The 23,903-nt window shown below is 35.7% G+C and overlaps 1 protein-coding gene across 1 annotated transcript; it reads left to right on the top strand.

Moving 5' to 3' along the window:
- Positions 1–227: 227 nt before the first annotated feature.
- Positions 228–22,041, top strand: LOC120623314. Its single transcript, XM_039889274.1, has 7 exons — positions 228–572; positions 6,150–6,306; positions 7,301–7,386; positions 14,961–15,044; positions 15,755–15,882; positions 17,243–17,335; positions 21,007–22,041. Exons 2-7 carry the CDS (start codon positions 6,172–6,174, stop codon positions 21,504–21,506), a joined length of 1,026 nt encoding a protein of 341 aa, XP_039745208.1. The 5' UTR covers positions 228–572; positions 6,150–6,171; the 3' UTR covers positions 21,507–22,041.
- The last annotated feature ends 1,862 nt before the right edge of the window (positions 22,042–23,903 follow it).

The following is a 23,903-nucleotide window of genomic DNA, read 5'->3' as shown; positions in this document are numbered from 1 at the left end:
TATAGTTGTATAGAAATTTTCAAAAGTAGATTTAAAGCATATTTTACGGGAGGGGAGTAAATATATAAATTACGATGTACGGATTTATCTAATGGTCGTGGATAATGGCTAATTTTATATTTTCCTACAAATTTACAGCTAGTGCTATAAATGCTTACTGTTACTGTCACCTGATTGTGAAATGTCAATGTCATACTCATTATTGTCAAATGTTAAGAAAGAAAAGCTCAAAAGTTGACCTTTTTGTTATTCTCACACATAGTTCGTAACATTATAGCGCTTTAGCTAAATTCAGTCGAAGAGTGAATGAAATAATTTACTTTAGTATATTCAAAAGACTTTTGCTGCACATTTTGTTAATCTATACTTTTATCGTACCACCGAGTGCTAACTGTTATCAGGGTTTATCAAAATATATAAATTATACAGTCTAGTTTAACTGCACATAATATTTACCTTCCAAATAGATAAATGATAACGATTTATTTATCATGCGATACTACGAAGGGAGGCCGAGCAATTTGTAAATAGAATGGTGTATATACAAGAAGAAAGATATATTTGGTTGTAAGGTAAGATTATTATAAATCAATACCATTTTAATACGTCTAGCTTTATATAAAAAATTGATATAATATAAAACTAATCAAATAGAGCAAGCGAGAGGTAGCTCATATAAACATACAAAATTCTAAACAATTTGTTACTGCAATTTAGTACATTGTTATATTATAAATGCGAAATTGTGTTCTTTTTTGGTTTTACTTAATTAAGCAACCAACCAACTTAATATTTTGGCATAGAATTAGTTGCGAGGATAGAGTACTCTCCAATAACATAGGCTACTTCTATTTAAAAAAAAGCAACAAAATTTCCAACAGTGATTTACAGGAATTCATTGTGGGTAACATCATAGAGTGCAGCTTGTTTTAATATAAAGAGATTCTTAGGTCCGATCTGAAACAGATATATCAGCAACCTTTATAAATCCTGTAAAGCATTTCATCAATAAAAAGTATTAAACCTGTGGAATAAATAACATGAGGTTATTAGTAATTGCAAGATTACTGAATAAGTAGACTTACTGTAGGAACAAAATGAATGAAAACTACTTGGCCTATTTTAAATACAGATAAAAATTTATTTACTAACTGATTATAATGTTCCATGACGTTAATCAAAGCCTTTATATGCCTATCAGATTTAAATTGGTAAGTGTAGTTCCAAATTTAAATAACTACCACCTACCGACAAAGATGTGGATAGTCACTATGCTACAGACAAAGATGTGCCTCTAAGAGATTTAGCATTCTAGTATGATGTTGCGTAGAAGCTTAGTAGAAGTATGGGTTTAATATAGCCGCCATACCCCTAATGGGTTAGCCTGTTATCATCTATGAAAGCATCATCACTGACGTACAGGTGAGATTGAGGGTAAGTGCTCACTGTTAGTGAAAGTTAAGAAAAAACTTTTATTACCCTTCTCTACATAAACTTTAACATTGCCATATTATCTGTATCATGTAGAATTGGGTTGATTGACCTTTATTAGGAATGATAACCCATCTAGTGATAGCAGGAATCCGTTATAAATAAATAAATATACTATGTCAATATACACATTGTTGTTGTGTAACGTAACGAAGATAACTGATGAATATTTTAATGAATAATATACTTATACCATTCAGACACTGAAAAAAAATTCATGCTGATCACACAGGTAGTTTCCAGTTGTGGGAATCAAACCCACAGCCTTGGACTCAGAAAGCCTGGCACGCTTTCCACTACGCAAATCAGCATTAAAAATAAGGACTTCATACATTACATTATTTATCTCACACTCTGTAGCAATATGCTTAAAATGGGTAAAATATATTCATTTTTACCTGAGGTGGGTTAAATTAGTCTAATTGTGTATCGGCCAAAATTAGTAATAAATCTAATCCAAAATCTTCGGATAGCAGATTGAATTGAGTAGTCCTATCCTTTTCCTACTCCTCCCTATGGATATGTTTAATATTTAAATTTGATTCAAAAGAGAAGTTAATAATTATTTATTGAAATAGAATACAAATGGAGTGTCATTAATTTATTCATCTTTAAGTATATGTTAGCAGTACAACATGCTAATTTACGATATAAGCAAACATGTATTCACATTTGCTACCAGTAGGGTTGCCACCGGCCTATACACATTATGACTATTTTTTTTAAACAGCCTTATGATGTTTAGAAGTATTTAAGTGTGTGAGTGGAAAAACAGCAAAAATGGTTAGTTTTTCTTTTGAAACTGCATTTAAAAGTATATTGTGCTTTTTGCCTCACAATCGTGAAAATCATTGCTTATTACAGTCTCAGCTTTTTAATCCTTACCATACTGGTTGCATAATGTACTATTATTTTTTGCAAATATGGGTTTTTAATTAACCTGAGCAACAGGCTCCACAAGATAACCATCTGGCAACCCTAGCTGGAAAAAGCAGCTGTTCTAACTTATATGATGTAATTTACGTTTTGTAGATATTTCTTGTACATGCTGTTACAAGTGTATATTAAAAACGAAATTAATTAAATATAATATTGTAAGTTAAATGAAAGCTAGGTAAAAGTATCAAAATGAGAGATTTGATCTAGGTGAACCTCTTAAACTTTTAAAGCTATGAGATTGTAGTCTCTAATAGCGGAAAAAATTGCGACACAAGTGCTTATGCTTATGGAAAAGGTTTTCTTGAAATAAATTAATTTTGAATTTGAATTCATCGCAACATTATTCATTAACATCGTCAAATTAGCTTGATGAAAGTCTCTTTGCTGGATATAGACTATCTCTCTCATAGTAGGCGTGAGAGATATTGATTGTAGAAATAGTCAATGCTTACCTGGGTGCCGTAGAAAGTACAGAGCTACCCCGTGGCGTCGCGATCGCGCCCCCTTCTGTAGTTAATATTTTTTTTGATAGTCTTTGTGCAGCAATGTTACGGCTTGTCCCATACTTTACAAACGTTTGTGGAGATTACAAGCTCAGCCATCCCATTGTTGGGGTAGAATTATTTTTCTTCATTCTTTTTATTTAAATATATGTAGGATGTTTTATATAATATATATTAGGGTGGCGCAAAAAAAGCGAAATTTTTTTGTTTTAGTCTCACGTGAAAAAATATCGGTTTTCGATATTTGATAAATTTTGAAATTTTAAAAATTCTGAGCGACCATTTAAAACATTTTTTTTGAGCTGTCTTGGAGACAGCTCATTTGACAGCTCAATTGTTGGTTTTTGTGCTATTCCAGACCACAATCTCTGTAACAAATTTCAGCCAAATCGGTTCAATCCTTGCGCCTTGATTGAGTAACAAACATCCACACTTTCACATTTATAATATTAGTAGGATTATGGTTTACTAATAAGTACCTATTTATTTTAAATAGCTAGGTTAGGGCGCGGGCGCCATGACTAATTTCTTAACCTGTAAATACGCCACTGGCTTAATAAAGTGGGAAACCCCTGGTATATGCTGCCAAAATATAGCATATGAGCAACCTAAGCAACCTTTCCCAAGCAAATATTCCTATGTGACAACCTGAGTTCTATCTGCTAAGGTGGGAGAGTTCATCCTCTGTTAGTTACCATCCGGAAAAGTCAAACGTCAAACATTGAAACGTTCCGGTCACGTAGAAACCAATAAAGGATATGGTTTTAGTAATAATCATAGTCATTCATCGTCATCATATCAATCCATTGCCGGCCTAGTACAGGGCACGGCTCTCCTTCCACAATGAGAAGGGCTCAGGCCGCAGTCCGCCACGCTGGCCCAGTGCGGATGACCTTTGAGAACACTATGTAGGCGTGACACCCAGGCGTGCAGGTTTCCTAACGATGTTTTCCTTCGCCGTTGAAGCAAGTGATATTCTAATAACTTAAAACGCACGTAACTTTATCGGTATCGTCACGGCCTACTAGCCTCACACTCAGTGCACTTCATACTTGTACAAAAGCACTGCCTTTCCTAAAATTTATATATAACTCGTAAAAGAGGAGTATTTTTGCCGTTTTATGCAATTTGCCTGCTGTAAGAAACCCAATGCACGCCACTGCTCCCACCGGAGAAAAAAAATTATTATCTCATTTGTTATTAAATAAATAATAATAATATAAATAAATAAATATACTACGACAATACACACACCGCCATCTAGCCCCAGAGTGAGCGCAGCTTGTGTTATGAGTACTAAGACGACTGATGAATATTTTTATGAATAATATATATAAATACTTAGAATTTATACCATGTAGTTTGCAATATTTTTATGTAGGCAGAAATTTTTATTGCCGCACTAACCCGTTCCTTACAAAAACTACTATCGCCAAAGGTTGTTTGGGACAGTTTGCTTTAGCGATAAGACCGCCTTTGCACACGTAAACTAGTTTTTTATTATTTTTATTTGTAAATGTGTTTCTTCGTATTATTTTTGTGTGTGCAATAAAGAATTTAATGATAATAATAATATTTAGAATATACATATAAACACCCAGACACTGACAAACATTCATGCTCATCACACAAACATTTTCCAGCTGTGGGAATCGAACCCACGGCCCTGGGCTGAGAAAGCAGGGTTGCTGCAAACTGCGCCAATCGGCCGTCAAAAATAAATAAAAGTAATGTTTAATAACTACAACATATTTATAATCTGTCTGTACCAACGCAACCATTGTTCACAATGTTTATATATTATATGTTTATATTTTATGTTAGCGAGCCAACTAGTTATTTAATTTAGGACATGCATTGTGTAATATTTTGCAGTTAGTCTTGCACTACGTAGTTTATGGTGACATCATGTTAAATATAAAATCTAATGGAATAAGTGCACCATGAAAAGTCTGCATTTCCTACATACCAGCATTTTGTACCTTTAAGTTCGTAATTTATTCATCACTTGACGACCTCTCTGGCGCAGAGGTGAGTGGTGGTTTTAAATGGAAGGTCCAGGGTTCGATTCCCGGTAAGTGCAATTTAGGAATTTACAATTTCGGAATTTTCTCTGGTCTGGCCGTGGCTAGTTACTACACTAGACGACAAAGATGTGCGTCTAAGCGATTTAGTGTTCCGGTGCGATGTCGCGTAGAAACCGATTAGGGTTTGGATAGAAGCAGGCGTTACTTTGTTTATGTGACAACAACAATTATTCATTGTAAAGTCAACATCTCCTGCGGATGCCCTGGTTTCGGAGCGAAACGGGCGCAGAGTGTTGCCGAAGATCTGTTTGGTGTGGAGAATAAGGATTGAACAAATTATAAATTCCACCATACAGATTCCCCTGCTTTTCGCGGAGTATAGCAAATTAAGCTTATTTGTCTACTATACTGCTCCCTAACAGGTTAGCCCGCTACCATCTTAGACTGCATCATCACTCAGTGGCGTGCATAGAGGGTATGCAAATGATATAAAATTAAAAAAATCTCCATTACGAGTTATGAAAAACATAAGGATAGGCTTTGTAAGAGTTATTAAAAGCCTACCCTAAAGTTTTTATAACTCGTACTGGACATTTTCTTCATTTTATATCATCTGCATACCCTGTCCATACCCTCTATGCACGTCACTGTCGTCGCTAACATCAGGTGAGATTGCAGCCAAGGGCTAACCTATAATACAGTGAAAACTCCCTGAGCACGTCTCACTTTACACCGGCGAAATGATAGCCCTAGCTAATACTAGCTCACAAACTTTTTTCCATTTTCCCATTTTATGGCATTCGACGGACCCTGCTTTCTGAGTCAAAGGCCGTGGGTTCGATTCCCACGGCTGGAAAATGTTTGATTGTTTTTCAGTGTCTGGGTGTGTATATGTATATTATACGTATTTATGTATATTATTCCTAAAATTATTTATCAGTTATCTAAGTACCAAAAATACAATCTATGCTTCATTGGGGACTAGATGGCGATGTGTGTACTGTTGCGATGTGCCGTATATTTATATGGCAAACGTTCAGAACATTAGGGATACAATAATTACTTTCAACTGCTAAATGGTATTAAGACTAAACGTTTGTTTCAGAAATACTACTAAAGTGGAGTGGTTTTTGATGCTTCAATAAGTCGTGTACACGGTTTCTGTATGTTCTTAATTCTTTGGATGCAGGTGCTAATCGCAAACCGCAGTCATGCACATGTGGATGTGGTTTGGCTACGACCTGGGCGATTTCCTGTTTTCCGGCCTCACCGTCAACACAAGATGGGCCTTCGCTCTCACATGGATTGCGCTGTTCTTTGTAGCGCTGCTGTTTGAAGCTTCTAAGGTTAGTCAATTCATACTTGAAGGTTGGCGCAGTGGGCAGCGACCCTGCTTTCGGAGTCCAGGGCTGTGGGTCCAATTCCCACGAATGGAAAATGTTTGTGTGATGATCAAGAAAGTTAAGATGTGAAACATGTATTGGCGAGGCCTGAGGGTAAACCAGATTGTTGGCGTGGCGATAAAGGCCGTGGCAACCCATCGCCACGCTATATGATGGAATACAGTCAAACCTGGGTAAGTGAGAACTGGATAAGTGAGAAAACTCTATCAGTGAGAGAAATAGCCAGGACCCGTCATTTTAAGCTCCCAAAACCTGCGCGAGAGTGCTCCCAAAGCGAGAAACAGAAACCTTTGTAAGAGAGAGTCGTTTTTCCCTCGTGGACCTCCGTAAGTGAGACTGCTACTTATCTATACCTCTATAAGCGACAGTCGAGCAAGCAATATTCGACAAAATTTATGAGTTAGAGAAAAACATTCAAAATACAAAAACAGAAACCCAAACGAAATTGACGGATTTTTTTTAATGTAAATAAGATCTAAATAAAATAAAATTACATAGTGCATGAATATATATCGAGAAGGGAATAGAAGAGAATTGATACGGAGAGAAATAAATTATTTAATATATTATGAGACTTAAATTAAAAATTTAATGATGTAAGTTTATTGTTTAAATAAAATAAAGCAAAATCTAGCCCGGCGAAGCGGGCTGGGTACGCTTGTCTAGTAAATATAAATAAGAATGATAATGTTATAACTTATACATTGTATACCCCACTTACAGTCTGCATGCATTATGTTCTTCCACAATATAAAGGAAATATTACTTCAGAAATAATTAAAATTATGAATACCCAAATTGCCACTACCGGAGATCGTACGCAGGACCTCCCAAGTCCCACTAATCACATTTAATTTTATTATAGCACCGCCTTGCCAGTGAGGTCGACAAAGGAGGTCGTGGTTTACCGCGGTATTAAAATAATTTTCCCTCATAGGTATACCTGGCGCGAGTTCAGCGGGAGGCGTACCAGAAACTGAACCCGTATCGGTGTGACGAGAGGCGGAACCTGCTGAGTGATCGGTGAGCTTGGTTTTAAATACATTTAAAGTGCGGCCAATTTATCCGCGGACCAAATGTAAACAAAACAAATGACAGTCGTTGAACTTTTTTGATGAGGTTACGTAAGGTTATTTTAGTATTTCAGAGGTAAACAACATATTTTCTTTTAAATTTTGTACAGAAAACTTTTTAAATGTTTGTTACTCCTGTACAAAGCGATCTAGCTAGGATTCATTTTTAGAAAATGTCATTTTATTCGTGTTTTTAGGTTATAACCGATTTGGTGCAGACGAAGTTGCACGGGTCAGGTATATATTATGTAAGTTTATTTCGTTATCATCATCATATAAACCCATTACCGGCCCACTACAGGGTTTCCTACCACAATGAGAAGGGGTTAAGGCCGTAGTCCACCACGCTGGCCCAGAGCGGGTTGGTGGACTCCACTCACTTTTGAGAACGTTATGTAGAACTCTCAGGCATGCTGGTTTTCTCACGATGTTGTCCTTCACCGTTGGAGCAAGCGTTATTTTAATTACTTAAAACGCGCATAACTTAGAAAAGTTGGAGGTGCGTGCTGGGATTCAAACTCGGCCCCCCTGAAAGAGAAGTCGAGCTCCCACCCATTGGGCTATCACCGCTTTAAAAGTTTATTTATTCCACCATAACTTCTAAAGTCCTGAGCGAATTTTATCTCGAGGGAGCTTCAGAATCCTTACATTATTTGAAATGACACACGCTGAAACTTTTTCGAAACAAAGAAAACTATATGGTAGTACCATTTTCAAATGTGAACATTCATGCAACGCTGGATAGGTTATCGGCATTAATTTATCTCGTTTATTTACATAGCGCTCAAATTAACATAAGATATTGTTACTAATAACCTTATTTAATACAGACATTTAATCGCTTGTGACAAAGTAGGTAGTACTTACGTATTTTTGGATGAACGAACGGACTCTCGGAAAACATTCATCACATATTAATTAATCAGAATGATTCTGGAACTATTCTATTGTTTACGGTTTCTATGCAATTCAGAAGTCTAAATAAGGGACATAAAAGCCTCAGTCTAATCGGTTTCTACGCGACATCGCACCGGAAGACTAAATCGCTTAGCGACACGTCTTTGTCGTTAGGGTGGTAACTAGCCACGGCCAAAGCCTCCCAACAGACCAGACCAGACAAAATTCTGAAATAATAAATTCCCAAAATCCCTCTGCCAGGACCTCGGGGTTAAATTCAAACCGATCACCGTTGCGCCAGACTCACCAGAGTCATAACTGATGAACACTCCATCCATATTCCAAATACTCGAAATGCATATTATTAAAATATTATTAATTAAATCGTTTTTTTCTTTTATCAAAATTGTACATATTAAGAGCTGACGAACTGGCTATCCTAACTACATTTTATCTTATTTGTCTGTGTCAAGTCTGTGTGTGTGTTTTTTTTATCTGTTTTAAGGATAACCAGCCCTCTGCCCCTAAAATATACGAAAATAGATTTAAACAAAATGGAAAAGAAAATTAACATAGGTCTCAACAGAGGTCAGAGAGCTGTTTTATTTCTTACAAAGACTATAAATAATTTCACGTACCGACTAACCCTATGTCGTAGATTACTACATTGCAAGCCCTTGACTATAAATACATAGATTATGTTGGCATTGCGCAGTATTTACAGAAGTGTATGAGAGAACTCCGCTTTCATCTCTCACAAGATAGAAAAATGAATGTTAAAATGTAAAATGTAAATTTTTGATGTTGGAAAAGAGCAACTGCTGAGTTTCTTGCCGGCTTCTTCTCGGTAGAATCTGCCTTCCGAACCGTTGGTAGAGTCACTACACACGGACAGACTTGACGTTTCAAAAGTGCTTGTATTAGGCCTACTTGAAATAAATGAATTTTGAATTTTGAATTTTTTTGAACATTACATTGAAAAGAAACATTCATCTTTCCTTTAATGTGTTATCGGTAGAGTTGCCATACGTCCCGTATATACAGGACTGTCACCGTATTTGTCTTATTGCTATTAAATGTTTAGTCGCGGTTTTGTCCCTTATTTTGACAAAAAAAACTACTTCAAAATATGACTAGCCGAAAGAATTAATTTAATTAAAAAATCTTTGATTCAATAATGAGATTATTTTATTTTATACTTTTGATACGGTTGAGGTCACTTTAAACAACGCATGCTACGATTATGTAGTTGTTGAAAAGCCGCATGTCGGGTTCTGGGCACTGTGCATCGGAAGAGACTTCATTCATGTGTTATCGGAAGAGTTGCGAAACGTATATATACGGGACTGTCACCGTATTTTTACCCATCCCGTCCTGTATTACTTCTACCGGTTTCGTCCCGTATTTCGACAAAATACAACATCAAAATTTGGGCGAAAAAATTTAAGAAAACTTCGATTCAATAACTTAATTTTTTTTATTTTATACTTTTGACACGGTTGACATCACTTTAAACACATGCATGATATGTAGTAGTCGAAAAGCCGCATGTCGGGTTTTGGGCATCGGAGGAGAAAACGTCCCGTATTGGTCCGTAGATGTTATGGCAACCCTTTTTATCGGCGATATGCAAGCTGCATATTTGTTTTCAAGTGCAAATAAAAGACGAATTTATTGCGAATACGTGCAGAAAATCTATAGGTAGGTACTTTATATAAGACTCGTGAGTAGGTATTACATACAAATCATCATCATCATCATCAAATCAACCCATCACCGGCCCACTACAGGGCACGGGTCTCCTCCCACAATGAGAAGGGGTTAAGGCCGTGGTCAACCACGCTGGCCAAGACTCCACACACCTTTGAGAACATTATATAGAACTCTCAGGCATGCAGGTTTCCTCACGATCATTTACTTGAACGGTGAAGGATCACCGTTGTAGTAAGAAGAAGTTCAAAGTTTGTATTAAGCGAAAGCTTATAGAGAAGTCCTATTATAGTATAAAGGATTACGTAAACGATAAAAAAGCTTGGGTGTAAACAATTGCTCTAACCAGGTTGCTTCTTAAATATTTTCTAATGACAATGTGAGATGGTGATAACAAAAAGAACACCCGGCTAAGTTTGTAGTGGGCTTCTTCTTAGACCAGGGCGCGATCGAAACCCTCGTAGCTTTAGTTTTAAGTTTACGATTGTAGTTATCGCCATCACTACTCACTGCTATGTACACATTTTGTATATAATAACGCATCAAAAGTGCCATCTATGTGCCTATTTGAATAAAGAATTATTTGACTTTGACTTTTAAGTGATATTTTAATTACTTAAAATTCACATAACTTAGAAAATTTAGAGGTGCTTGCTGGAATTCGAACTCGGCCCCCCAAAGATGAAGTTGGACCCGCTGGGCTATTACCCCTTTATATTTACAAATACTGTATCCCTATTTCCTACTAATGTAACAGAAGTAGAGCTTCTTGTGACAGTGCTCGTCTGGGGAAATAGCTAGTTTTAACATTTTAGTTTTTTAAATGTCAAATGTCCTACTATCATAAAAATTCTATTTAACAGCACACAATATTTTATCTGCATTAATAATAATAAAAACTTAATCACGTAAAAATAGTTTTTGTTGGGTAGGCTAAGATGGCGGTATTGGCTTGATGTTTTCATATATCTCTACAAGAAGTAAACAGCTGATATTGTGTGCTGTATAGTGCATTACAAAACAGACCCTTCAATTTTCTTTAATACACATAATGACTAATTTTGAAAACTGGCATATGATGTTCGGAAGTATCTTGTAATATCCGAAAAATATCGTATTTTTGCTGAAATAAAAAGATTTTCTTTCTTCTTCGAACTTCCCGGTGTCATGGCCGCCCTTATCGAGCATAGGCAAATTAGCACTCAAGTCCTTGTTCCATAGTCCTAAAAATCTAATCGATATCGAAAAACTTAGGAACTGATAGTTTGAAATCACGAAATACTTGATATACACGGAGTTATTCGAAGTACAAACGGTACAAAATTATGTTTAAATAGACGTTACCTACCTACGTCATAATTTTAAATTCGGCGTTTCACCTGTCATGGTGGAACGCTAGATTTTGCAGTTATATTTATTGAAAAAAAATTCCAATCTTACTTCGAATATAAATAAAAATACGTTTTTCATTATACATGAGTTTGTATATCATTAGATAATAAAATATTTTAGCGATTTGTCGTTACTGTCATCGTGCCTATTCTTAAAGGAATGCACATACTACAGCTAAAAGTAAACTTAAGTTAATTAACAATTGACCTTAAAGAATAAGGGCAATTATACGTTCTAAATATTAACCTTGCATTACTGCTTGCTATGGCATACCTACTGTTGGTGAACGTAAAGACATTGCTAAATCCGTTAGTTAGTATACCTCGCTGAACAACGTACCTACTGTTTGGACTTTTAAATAAAAGAGAAATGTATACGCCAACTGTTTGCTGAAGATGAAGATAAAAAATAAAAAAAACTTGTGTGTTCTTATGCACACGCGTTAGAAGTTATACTTTTTTGGCGTAGAAACAACCAAGTTTCACTGAACATTAAAATTTGAGATTTTTGAACAATTGAATCAATTAAATCGAGCGAGCTAAACGTCAATTGAAAGTGTACACTGTCGAACCTAATAGCAAACTTCAGGTCGGTTTTTTGTAACGGCGCGGTGTGCGCGCGCATTGTAAAAATTTACTCGCAGCATTTTTTCCTTACGCGCCAAGAAGTGTAACTTCAAAAAACGTCAGGACTTCCGGAGAGAACTCAAGATGGCGGACCACCAAAGTTCCTTTTTTAAAACCCAGAATGTTGCCAACCTTAAAATGTTATCATTGCTTCGTTCACACGTTCGTCAAAGGTCGTGTTTGGAGTACCCTATTCTTGCTGAGATTCATGTTATACTAGCTGTGTTATGTGTTTTCTGTCGACTTTGTGGTCTACCAGCACTGCGCTTTTCAGTGCGGGGATGCCGGTCCAGCACATAGGGACCCCAACAGTGGCAGTAGGCCTGTTGGCACTGCCACTACCAGCTTCAGAACTCGTTGAGGTATCATAATCATAATCATAATCATTATTTGCAAAAAACATGTCAAATTATAGATGTTACAAAAAATTATACAGAACAATGTTTAGCCCATGTAAAGGCATGCAAATCTTAACTTAAAAATAATTAATAACATTCAGAATTTGATTAATTACAATTAATTTAATTAAGGCTATATAATTACAATTAATATTTATTTAGTTTATATAGCTTAATTTATTTTGTTTATGAACTGTAGCAAAATATGACAGATCATCATATCATATGATAACAAATTCATTATTAAATAAATTAATTAATAAAAATTCAACACAAATCATAAAAAATATATAAAATTCATAGTTAATGTAATGTATTCGGTATTAATATGTCAGTAAAATTTTATTTCAAATGGTAAAATCATTATAAAATATTAATTAATATAAATGTCGGTACGTCGGTAAACTATTGATTTAGTTTAAGGTCATTAATGACAAGAAGTGTGTTTACCGAATGACGTTTGAAAGTTGATAGATTGGTCGCGCTATCGAACGTTCGGAATCGTGACATCAACATTCCTCTTCAGCGTTACATAATAATATAGAAAATTAGAATTAATGTAAATAAAAATAAGAATATGTTATTATTCAAAAAACCCTGTTGCTTCTAGCGATCTCCTCATTGCTGATTTAATCACGTAGGTATACTCTGAGTTATTTCCATTGCTGGTTGTCTTTGGCATAGCTATGCATTTTTTAATTCGGTGGCTTGGTGAGGTCGCTAAAATGTACCTTAACCTACGAGTTCTCCATATTATTACAGCCTGGCACTTTATTTAAGCGGCTTTAAGCGGTCATAGCTAAGTGTCAACGAGTTCCACCTGCCTTTCGGAGGGAGCGAGTTCAATTCCTGGCACGTATCTCTAACTTTTCAGAGTTAAATATTGGATAGAAGAAGGCAGGCAGGGAAATTCGATCATACAAAATGTAAATGCAAACTAAAATATTACTTCACATCTTTAGAACTACATCGTTTACTGAATCCGAGAGTTATGAATGAATGAATGAATGAATGAATGAATACACTTTTATTGTACACCAAAGAAACAAAAAGTAGTTACAAAGATATAAATACAATCAAGAGAGTACAATTTGGTGGCCTTATCGCTACATAGCGATTTCTTCCAGGCAACCAATGGCGTAAAAGGAGTTATTTGTGAAACCGAAACGCTAAAAGTTTTTGAGTTAAGTACTGCCATAGTTTTTAACGATAGAAATTAGATTCAGCCTTTAACAACACATTAAAAATTAAAATCAAGCGACTCTTGTCACTTTATTAGGTACGCGTCGCGTAGCCTAGGTACTATGCGCGTGTCGATCTTTTTTTTCTTCAATACGACGCTGCTATCCTGTTCTCCGTTATATTCCCTTATTCGCCTCGTATGACACCCGGGGGAAGAGTAGGGGTGGTGACAACTGTATTTTGATCTACAGTCACCACACGACTTTATATTAGGTATACCCTCCCGTTCCTTTGCTTTGCCATAATCGAATAAACAAAAAACAAGCTTGTTACACCTGAAGTAACATTGATATTTCTTATGACATAGTGATTATTATATAAATACGTTTATTTAAAGTATTTCATACCAGGTGTACAAGTAATTTAATATATTCAGTGTAAATATCCGGTGTGGCCATGTAACGTCGATGTGATAAAAGTTTTTAATTATAAAGAAGTAGTATATAGATAGCCGAGTTGCTAGGGCTTCGGCCTCTCTTTAGGAGGGGCCGAGTTCGATTCCCGGCACGCACCTCTTACTTTTAAGAGTCATACAACGTGTGAATGAAAAGCGTAATAATACTACACAGGCTTTAGAGGTACGTTATATACCGTCTCTGAGACTTATCTGTGAAACTTAATTGCTATTAGTTATTGAATAAACGAAATATATATACATATATACTGCCGAAGATCTGTTTGGTGTGGAGTATAAGGATTGAAGAAATTATAAATTACACCACACAGATTCTCCTGCTTTTCGCGGAGTATAGCAAATTAAGCTTAATTTTGATAATAATTTTGATAATGTTTGCATTTGCCTAATTTCACGTTGTTGTAATGGGTCCGAAGGAAGGTGGCGACACTCGTAACACAAGTTACCTTAGTGCGAGTGTTTAAGCACTCCTTTGTGCACAAATAAATAGAGTATCACTGTGTCCATTAGGAGATTTCTGCTGTATACACTTTTATATATGAAATAAATAAATTATTATTATATATATATATATATATATACATATATAAACATATATCGCTATAGTTTTTACTGAAAGAAATCCGATCCAACCCTAACAACATGCCAAATTAAAATTAGTAGGTAGTGGGTACTTTTTATTTATTTACTGATACAGGTAAATAGGTGTTACGCCAAATTAGCATGCTAATTGTTATCGGGGTAGAATCGAATCCGGGACCCACCGTTGCGCCAAGGAGGTCGTCAAAACCCTTTACGCCTACTGTTTAAGATTTTGATTTAATAAACCTCTGCGATGTTGCAGTGAACAAGGCAACCCTATGGAGCCAACGACCAGTCGCAACGCCAGCTCCGGACAGATGAGCAGATGGGCTTCCTTCAGAGTCAGGTAGGTACTGTTTATTTTGAGGTTATACTTCTTTTGGCGCGTTAGGGAAAAGTGATGAGAGTAAGTTTTTACGTGAACCCTGAAGCTAGCTATAAGATTTGACAGTGTACATCTTCAATTATCAATGTCTGTGGGCTCATTCCGAAGATTTAATTGATACATTATTGTGCAAAAATCTCAAATTTAATGTTGAGTGAAACTTGGCTGGCGGATAATTCCAAATGTTATGTTCATTTCTTTTATTATGTGGAAATATTTTATTTGTGACATTTAAACAAACTTTATTTGACTGGGTAATGCGTTATTATAAAACTTGTAATGTATTATTGTTTGCATGTTTGTATTATTAGTGTCGTATTTTTTACAAACGTTCTTTCGTCGTTATCTTGTTCGGTAGAATGCTATGCCCTCTAAACTGACTGTATTGCTTACTAACATCTTGATATTTATTTAGATTATTATTATGATTATTGTTGATTTTTTATTGCATTTTCAGTAATTTAACCAATTTAAAATTAATCTCTACATGAACCAAATTTGCATACTATTAATATGGTAGAATGTTATGGCCTCTAAACTGACTGTATTGTAACTTGATATTTATTATCATAATTATAAAAAAGAATATATATGAAACATCCGAACTAAGAACCTCAACCTTTTTGGAGCCGTTTAAAAAATTAAGCAAGAACTTTTCCGTCAAAATCTAGAACGCTGGTGAACGGGCACCAGACCCTGGTGTTCGTGGTGCACAACGTGGTGGGCTACCTGCTGATGCTCGCCGTAATGCTGTACAACGTGCACCTGATACTGGCCGTGGTCTTCGGCATGATGCTGGGTCAGTCTGAACTAAGAACTTACGTTTGTCAGGCGGGAGTCCTCGGCTGTGACTAGTTACCACAATACCGAAAGAGACGTGCTCCAGGCTATATCATCATCATTATATCGAGAGGGGTTTCAGGAGCACGGGTTTCCTCCCACAATGAGAAGGGGGTTAAGCCCGTAGTCCACCACGCCGACTCAGTGCGGATTGGTGGACTAGAACTCTCAGATATGCAGGTTTCCTCACTATGTTTTCCTCCTTCACCGGTAAAGCAAGTGTTCATTTTTATAAATTACTTAAAACGCACATAACTTAGAAACGTTACAGGTGCGTGTCGTGTTAAAACGGGCATTAGATCCGTTCAGCTGTTCTGTCACAAAAACCACTTAATTTTTATTACAAGTCATACATCAGATTAACACGTACAATGTAATTTAAATATATATTGTGTAATTTTGCAAACATATAAAAATAATAAAATATAAAAAAATTCTGCCATTAAAAAGCTATCATGGCGTGCGTTACATAAATCGTTAGAGTTAGATGAAAATAAAGTATGGCGATATTGTTAGTTTTAAACAGTTCTAAAAAAAGTCTGCAACACCGTATTTTATATGGAAGGCTATTACAGCTAAAATAGTGAACAATAAATACATTTAAACTGGATACTCTGTTTATTATATATTAATCATCATAAAAATATCTGACATTTAAAGCACACACACTAAGTAATTAGGATATAGTTTATTTATTTAAATCTTTATTTAGATACCACATCATTAACATACACCAACATAAAATAAAAAACAGAAACATGAAGAAAGAAGTAGATTACAAGAGGCGGCCTTAATAGCGACCTCTGGTGGTACAATTTAAAAAACATACATGCGAATAACTACATACTTATACATAAACTAGTTTACACAAACATAATATGTTTAATTAATAAATATAAAAATATACTTATATATATATATGTATAATAACTACACATAATTATTTAAATTCTTTAACATACAATAGTTTGAAAGTTATCGATGTGACAAAAACACTTCTTACAAGAAATCAGAAATCCAAATCAGTCAAAGTCGCGGGCATCCCCTAGTATGTTAATATGGCGGTAAAAAAGTCACGGAGAGAGGGAATCTACAGCGATATTAACGTTACATAGTATTATGTCACTACCAACATATAATTATATTTGTTTGTTTTTAGTTTATTTAATTTTATTTAGTTTCCTAATTTTAAGATCTTTTTTTTTTGTTGTTTATCTTCTCATTGATATGTTTTTGTGTAGCATTTACTCTATATGTTGATTCATATGAGCTTTTTTCTTCTCAAATAAAATATTTATTATTATGATTGTATTGTTAAGGTTACTTCCTCTTCGGCACAAAGCTGACACGGCTGCAGATGCAGTGCTTCAACACCAGGCGGGTGATCTGCACGCCGGAGTGCGACGACACTGGTAAGATTAGCATACATTTAATTAATTAATTTGCTCGCTCGCTCGTTTTGCTTTTTGTGAGTCTTGTCCCCTTTCCAAAGTTTAGCTTCCTTATCCGAGCCTGACAACGCCTAGATCTATAGTACCGGGCATGAAAAATCCAGCGTGCCTTAACACGATGAGATGAGGTGATTTATGTTGTGTAGTTTAAGAGTTCCTATTTTCACCTTCTAAATCAGTAAACAGGCTCTATCCTTCGAATATAATAATTATAGCAATCGTGACGTTGTCTTCAACAATGTGAAATTGACCTTATGCCATTCGTTTTAGACTTCAGAGTCGCAAATTCTGTGAAGCTGGCTGAAGAAATGTAGAAAGATTTGAGCTTTAAAACAGGGACTAAGGTGCCGTGGGACCAAGAGAATATAACAACCAATCACAACCCCTGCACAAGCTGGCGCGTCTTGTGATTGGATGGCTTTATTTGGTCTTAGGTGAAGGACCTGGACGATCATTTAACTCATGGCTTAGTTTGGGCTTAGCGTAAGGTCCCAACGTGGATTTTACTCATCCCCCCTCCCCAAACGCTGCGGCTCCCCCCAGATCGCTGCAACACGGAGAAGTGCACGTGGGAGGCGTGCTCAGGCAAGCTGTGTAAGGAGATGGACGCTGTGGAGCTTCAGCAGACAGCCACCGTGCTCGGGCCCGAGTGCTACCGTCCCAAGTACCCCTCCCACATATCCTACAGCTCTATTTGTTCTAACTTGTCTTATTATGTAAACAATCAGATACTATTTAAATCTCGGCGCAAAAACAACTAGGTTTTATATGTCTGTAATATAAATGTGTTATATATAAGTTTTACGTGTCTGTCTGTAGCCTTTACGGATAAAAGAATTTAGATATTGTTTATTTTTTGTGTTCTATGTAATGATTGTTTACATAATAGGAAAAGCTTAGAAAAAATAAAGTTACTCTGTAGCGCTTGTACCTTGTACGTTTCGCACTGTCTTACTTGGGCGGACTGAAGTACGTTTTCGAGACTGTTGTATGTTACATTTCCTCAGTAGTGGTAGAACTAAACATTGCAAGTATCAAATTCAAATTCAATAGTATATTGTGCAACAAGTGCGACAAGTTGTCGATCACTCGCTTGAGTGGGTAATCGGCGGGGGGTTGGGGGGGCGGAGCCCCCTCAGTCTTAACAAGCAAATAACAAGTTTGAAAAGTAGAAAAAAATATATTTTGAACAATAAATAAAAATCATCATCGGCTTTTTTCAGGATTTCAGGTGGTGTGGATTCGTCGCTAGAATTTTCTGGAGTTTCCGGTATTATTTCAGACTCCATATTCGTTTTTAAACTAATTTTAATTTAATTACAATTTTATTTATTAAGTTAAACTGTCAGACGCGTCAACCTCAATTCAGTTTTTTCTAAATTTGCGTGTGCCAAGAATAATTTACGTGCGACAAGTAAACTTGTCGCACTCAAATAACAGTTTTATTTATGAAAAATCTCACGCGTAATTTTAAAATGGGCAAACGATTCTTTTTCAACCGCAACAGCGAGCGTCAAGACTCTACTTTCCCCGCATGAGTAATACAAAGTTTCTTTATTTATGTAGGCCTATCACAGGCACTTATGAAGCGTTCATACATATATGTTTACATAGTAAGGGGATGGCGATAACTTTGTTCGCCAACTTAAACCTAAAGCTACGAGGGTTAACGCGCCCTGGTCTTAGAAGAGCCCACAACAAACTTAGCCGGGTAATATTCAATAGGTATAATATTTTAAATGTGGCAGCAATGTACTTTTGCAGGGAACGCGCAAGTGTTTCTGTGTTGCGCTTGGTCCATCAATAAATAATCAAAAAAAAAAAAAGTTAATTTAGTAAAGTAAACAATTGTATCAGCGCAGCGACTCATGACTTACTTCAGTCCGACCAACAGAGGCAGTTTATAGACGTGTATTTGTCAGAAGTAGGTACTTCAAACTGTATATACAAATCGTTCTCATAAATTTATATGCAACATGTAAATGAAAACCGAAATAATACTTCAGAGGCTTTAGAGGTACATTATTTACCGTTTCTTAGTTTTTGAGTAAACCATTGCTATAGTTTTTACTGAAAGAAATCAGATCACAGCCCGAACATCACATGCAAAATTAAAATCAAATGACTCCTGTCACTTTTTTAGGTACTTACGCGTATAGCGACGCGTCGTCGCGCGTCTCGGTCTTTTATCTTCAATAGGGTTGTCATAAGTAAACGCTTAGAATGTTTTGAATTCGCTTGTATAACATCATATGCAAGAGTAAAATCCAGTAACTCTTGTCACTTTATTATGTACTAGCTATTGCCCGCGACTTCGTCTGCGTTTGATTTTGTTTCAATTTATTTGTAGTTCTAAAATTTAAGTGTTCAGTATCGCCTTAAGGCTTGGGGGGGGGGGGGGGGGGGGGGGTTTGCTGTTGTCCGCTGAGGAGTTCTGTCCTCATTCATCAGGTCTACACAAAGTTTGGGGAAAATTAAACACATATTATAAACTCCATAGTACAAAAATAATTATTCTAATCTGTTATAATTTGATTCCGGAGTTATGGTGTAATATCGTCAAACATTTTCATCCCCTCTTCCAAAGGAACCTAGCTTAATGTCGGGATAAAAAGTATACTATATTACTTCTAACACAATTCCAAAAATATGTGTACAAAGTTTCATGAGGATCGGTTAAGTAGTTTTTGCGTGGAAGCGTAACAAACAGACTTAAATATAATATCAGTAGGGATGTACGCGTCGCGTAGCGTAGGTACTATGCACATGTCAGTCCTTTATAATAGTGTAAATAAGTAAACACTTAGAATGTTTTCAATTAGTTTTTATGGCAAAATAAATACCTATGGTTCTTTTGATTTAATATTTTTACAGGGCGATTCCTTATGTAATATACTTGCAGTCTTCAACAGTATTTCGTAATTCCGTTATACGTTGTATAGGCCACCTCTCTCATACGACATCTATTTTTTCGGAGAAAATATATAATTATTTTTCCTATACCTCAAAAGCTCAAGGAAAAAGGGGTAGGTATATAAGCTCAAATGTTTAATCGAATTGTTTTAATTATTCGGCCATCGTCGCCTGTCCTGAAATCATTTGCCTGATGAAATCCCTTAGTTGCTCTAAATTAAAGTAAAAGCACGTTAAGCCACCGGGCTTGCAAGAAGATGGAAAAAATTGAATCCTCGTTTATCGTTATCCTAGGCCAGTAGTCTCTATGCGTGTCATTTAAAATAAAATAGGGTAGTCATTGCTTTTCTGCTTGTGTAAATTCACACCACATGTCCCGACTAATAATAATGAATAGTTTTTTAAAGTATATTACGTATTAAAGAGTAAGCTAATATACATTTAATGGTTGTTATATATATTTTTTGTAGAAAACGCGTCCAAGCTTTAATTTTTGCCTATGTTTTTATACCCTTTTGCGCAATAAATATTATACAAACAAACCCTCCCCCCTCCTAGGAAAGTGGAAGCCTGTGCCCAACTGCTTAAAATTAAAAAGGTGATAATAGTCTTAAGAGTAGAACCGAGTCGTATTGAGTCCCACAAAATATACGCTCCAGCCTCCATATAATTATGATGTTTACCAATTTTATGAATACAAGCATTTTCGTCTATTCCAGCTGAGAACACAACACCGCCGCTTCTAGAGTCGACGCAAAATTCAGAATCTGACTTTTTCATATGCCGGACTAGAAATTGCATTCAACCTTCACACTACTTCCCAGCAAATACATCACCAGAGACTGGCGAATCCAGTAACACAGCGTGCTTCTATGGTGCCAAAAAGTGTCCTTCCAAAGTTGCCAGAGTGAAAAAACCCCAAGCCGGCACTAGTTCTTGTCATCACGGCGAAAGCGAAAAGGAAGATAGCCCGAGCGTAGAAGATGCGCAACTTCTGAGACCCCACAGTTGTTGTAAAAAGAAAGAAGCTCAAAAAGAAGAAAAATGCTGCAAATCTAGTCATAGCACCGCCTTCGTTGAAGCGCCTGATGAAGAGCATTGCGTGGAAAACACTTCTGATGCCAACCAAGAGCCACAAAGTAGAGAAGAAAGTCCCCAGGTCACGTGCTGCCACAACACAAAATCTCTCATGGGCAGTCAGGAACAGATAATAAAATGACAGAATATTGCCGGTTATTGTACTCTGTGGTTCTAGTTTAAGCTCTCGTCACAAAAGTTGAAACTACGCATTCGATTTTTTTTCATTCTGAGGTTTCTGCGAAGCAAGGCAATTAAAAAAAAAAAAAAGTTTGGCCTAATGTGTGACGTTATTTCATTGGCTAGATTTCAACTTTCCTGACGCTTTATGTTAAAAGAGGCTCATAAATAATATTTTTTGCATGTTTGAATAATATTTTTATACAAGTTATTAGAGTATGTCTTTATTAAGTTTATATAGTTTATAAATTGAAGTTAAGTCTGTTAGTTAGAAGAATGCGATACGAATTTGTTTGTTGTAATGAAATGTTCGTTTTATCTGTTGCTACGCTCAATCTTATTTAAGTAATTTAGAAAACACTTCCTAAAATCTCGTAAGCAATAAAAAAAATAGCAACGATTAGATTTTATATACCTAGCAATATTTGAAATTTGTCCTTCCGCCGTGTATTATGAACAAGACTAGATTTATTTTTAAGTTTCTCGCCATAATATAAGAAAATAAATTATTTGGTGTTTTATTTATACAATCCAAATACCGACTTTATTGGCGCAACAGTGAGATCTGTGAATTCAAGCAGGATAACCTATACCAATACCGATGCAATGTCACGTAGAAACCGGTTAGGGGTATGACTAACTTTCTCCATGACAGGTTAGCCCTCTACCATCTTAGACTGCATCATCACTTACCACCAGGTGAGATTGTAGTCAATGGCTAACGTGTAGTGGAATAAAAAAATCTTGCATGTTTATAGACGAGCGCTTGACTGCAATCACACCTGATGGTAAGCGATGATGCAGCCTAAGGTGGAGCGCGCTTGCCTAGAAGATGCCTATTCACTCTTGATTTGAAGGTACTCATATTGTAGGTACTGGGGAAAAAGATCAGAAACGAAGATGCGAAGCGCTTCGTACGCGTCCGCGGTATATCGACCACGTAGGGATGCAGATAGTATTCTAAAACGCACATTTAAAGTTGTTTGACATTTGTAGAAAAATCCATAATAAGTACTTAACGGTGATTTAAAAAAAAAATCTTCGTTTTACTTACAATTTTTATTCATAATAATAAAATAATGTCCTTACATTTACTTAAGAACTAGATGTTTTGTTTCTGAATAATCACATTATACGGCGGGCGCGGTTACAATAATTAACTTAAAAGGGCTTTCACTTGGGAGATTCAGTAATTGCATAGTCAATCATAATAGTTACCCTTTAGAATGCTCTGATAATACTTCTGGAAAAAGCAAATAAAGTTATTTTTAATGAATATCAAATCAGTCTGTTATGCACCAGAGCAGTCTGAAACGAGCATAAGAGTCGGTAACATCATAGCTGTCTGAAATGAACATGACAGCAGTCGGGAATGAACACCAGGTATAATTAAAAAAAGCATTCTAGAGTGGGACTTAAAAAAATATTCTTGTGACAAACGACCGTAATGACCAACAGTTATTCAGTAAACATTTTTATAATTTTCAGATTTGTACGATATATTACTTATTATATTGTACCGCGCCCTAACTGCGAGGCTGCAATAATAATGATAAATAATAATATAATAAATCAAACAATAAAGTTAATATATGGCGGTTCGACAATATTTAGGGCATTATATATTATTGTAAAAAAAATGAAAATAATAAAATTCTTAATCTAAAATATAGCACTTAAAATAAATAGGTGGTTTAGGGTCTTTAGTTTAATTAATTGGAATGAAGTAAAAAAGGGTTAGAAAAGGGAATAAAGCAAGTGTTTACAGAGACAGTCGTCAAAAATACGTAGTGTTCATATCCTCTTTGGCAGAAACTACGTCTATGTTTGTATGCTCTTAGTTATTCTACGCTTAGCCCAATAAGTAAGAAATAGTACAAATGTGTATCAACGAGGACATTTGCATTTTCTGAAACTAAATATCGCCCTTATCCCATTTAGATACGAGTCTAGTTTCCATAGTAACCCCGTTTGCTGGAACAAATTCAATATTTTAGTACAAACAACTCTTATTTCTTCAATTTGATAAAGACTATATTAAATTTTCCAATATACTAGTGTTTGTGCTAACTCCAGTCTGCGATGGCCAATGCCTGAACCCATCAATAATAACGTCAGAGGGCAGCTGACAAGTTCGCATATATGTTGATTGTAGGTGCTTTAAAAGTTTTAAACGTAACATTTGCATAATATATACAAGCATCGATATAATTACTACTTAATTAAACAAAACATGGGTAATAAAATCACAAACATAAGAGAATACGCACAAAAAACTGGTTAAACCATATTTTCTAAATAAATAACTGTCTGATAGCTCTTTTTCTGCTGAGAACATTGCATTTAATGTCAATAATTT

Source organism: Pararge aegeria, chromosome 4, assembly GCF_905163445.1.
Source record: "Pararge aegeria chromosome 4, ilParAegt1.1, whole genome shotgun sequence".
NCBI classification, from domain to species: domain Eukaryota; kingdom Metazoa; phylum Arthropoda; class Insecta; order Lepidoptera; family Nymphalidae; genus Pararge; species Pararge aegeria.
This window is presented reverse-complemented; position numbering and strand designations above follow the sequence as displayed.

Bases quoted from the DNA above. Each gene is read 5' to 3' on its own strand.
- LOC120623314 (XM_039889274.1), top strand. From the start codon at position 6,172: ATGCACATGTGGATGTGGTTTGGCTACGACCTGGGCGATTTCCTGTTT. The intron at 15,045-15,754 runs GTAGGTACTGTT...GTCAAAATCTAG, and splicing joins TGGGCTTCCTTCAGAGTCAG to AACGCTGGTGAACGGGCACC. The intron at 17,336-21,006 runs GTAAGATTAGCA...CGTCTATTCCAG, and splicing joins GCCGGAGTGCGACGACACTG to CTGAGAACACAACACCGCCG.